Source organism: Triticum dicoccoides, chromosome 2A (assembly GCF_002162155.2).
Source record: "Triticum dicoccoides isolate Atlit2015 ecotype Zavitan chromosome 2A, WEW_v2.0, whole genome shotgun sequence".
Classification (NCBI taxonomy): Eukaryota; Viridiplantae; Streptophyta; class Magnoliopsida; order Poales; family Poaceae; genus Triticum; species Triticum dicoccoides.
Genome location: NC_041382.1, coordinates 724850584 through 724851841, shown reverse-complemented (window position 1 = coordinate 724851841; position 1258 = coordinate 724850584). Strand labels below are relative to the sequence as shown.

The 1258-nt window shown below is 39.2% G+C and overlaps 1 protein-coding gene across 1 annotated transcript in view; it reads right to left on the bottom strand.

Annotated features, from left to right (window-relative positions):
- Window positions 1–970: 970 nt before the first annotated feature.
- LOC119358217 overlaps window positions 971–1258 on the bottom strand; it is a 1549-nt gene continuing 1261 nt past the window's right edge. The window contains exon 2 of the mRNA XM_037624868.1: window positions 971–1152. Coding sequence (XP_037480765.1) covers window positions 971–1152 — 182 coding nt within the window. The remainder of the gene's footprint in view (window positions 1153–1258) is intronic.

The following is a 1258-nucleotide window of genomic DNA, read 5'->3' as shown; positions in this document are numbered from 1 at the left end:
CCCAATATCATGACCCAACTTAAATTTTTGGCAAAATATAAGCGGTTTTAAGAGCAGTTTTGAAAACCGTTTTTTCTTTGCACAAAAAACGTGAATCATATTTTCGATCGCATTTCTCAACCGTTTGTCGGAATGAGGCATATAATATGGCATTGGAAAGCTGCTGCAAAACCGCTCCTTCCACATGTTGAAAGTTTTCTCTAATTCCCTATGGTTAAATAGTAATTTGAAAAAACGTAAAATTTCGTAAACCGAACAGCTGCGTTCGTTTTTTCGATGTCATCTTTAAACGGCTAATCCAATGGAGGCATATGATATGGCATTGGAAAGCTTATGAAAATGCGCTACTTTTTCATCTTGAAAGTTTTTTTTTCTAATTTTGAATGGTTTAAGAGTAATTTAGAAAATGGTCCAAGTCCTACCGAGTTTGTATTTTCGAGCTAATTTTTTAACCGTGCGTCCGGATGCAGCAAATGATATGGCGTTGGAAAGCTTGAACAAATGCAAAACTTTTTGGTATGTATTGTTTCTCCCAATTCTTTACGGTTTTAAATCAGTTTCGAAAATGGCAAAAAACATATTTTCACCGTAATTTCTACAAACTTTATCAGAATTGGGCAAATAATATACCATTGAAAAGCTACGGAAAATGTGAAACTTTTTCATGTTGATGGTTTTCTCTGATTCTTAGCCGTTTTCAAGTAATTTCAAAAATGGCGGGATCATTCGTTTTGCCTCTATTGCGAAACAGATTCTTCGAAAATGCACCGCGTGAAGAACCTGAACTTCTCAGCATGTCTACCTGAACTGCACTCTGTTTTGGACGTGCTTTTTTTTGCTCGCAGATCTCCATCCACTACTCGTAGTTCTCCATCCACTCCTCGGAATTCAACGAGTGATATACCGATGGAAAGCTGCTGTAAACACGCAACTTTCCCGTATTGATTATTTTCTCATACTCGCGATGGTTTTAAAAGTTTTTCATCTGAAATTCATTTAGTCCAGTGGGCGGCTGAACGTGGTTGCACGCATCGGCAACAGACAGTGGCGGGGGTGGTTGCCGCAGCATCGACTGTATGTGGACCTTGGCGGCAGCGGCAGACGCGATAAGCTGCAAGTCAATACTTCCAGGTGAAGTGTTTGTGCAAATCACTGAATGAATAATAAGCTGTGTTAGCTAGCACAACGGTGCAAGAATTCCAACATTTATTTTCTCTGCCAGAGCTAACGTACACTGTATGTAAAACAGACTCTCTCT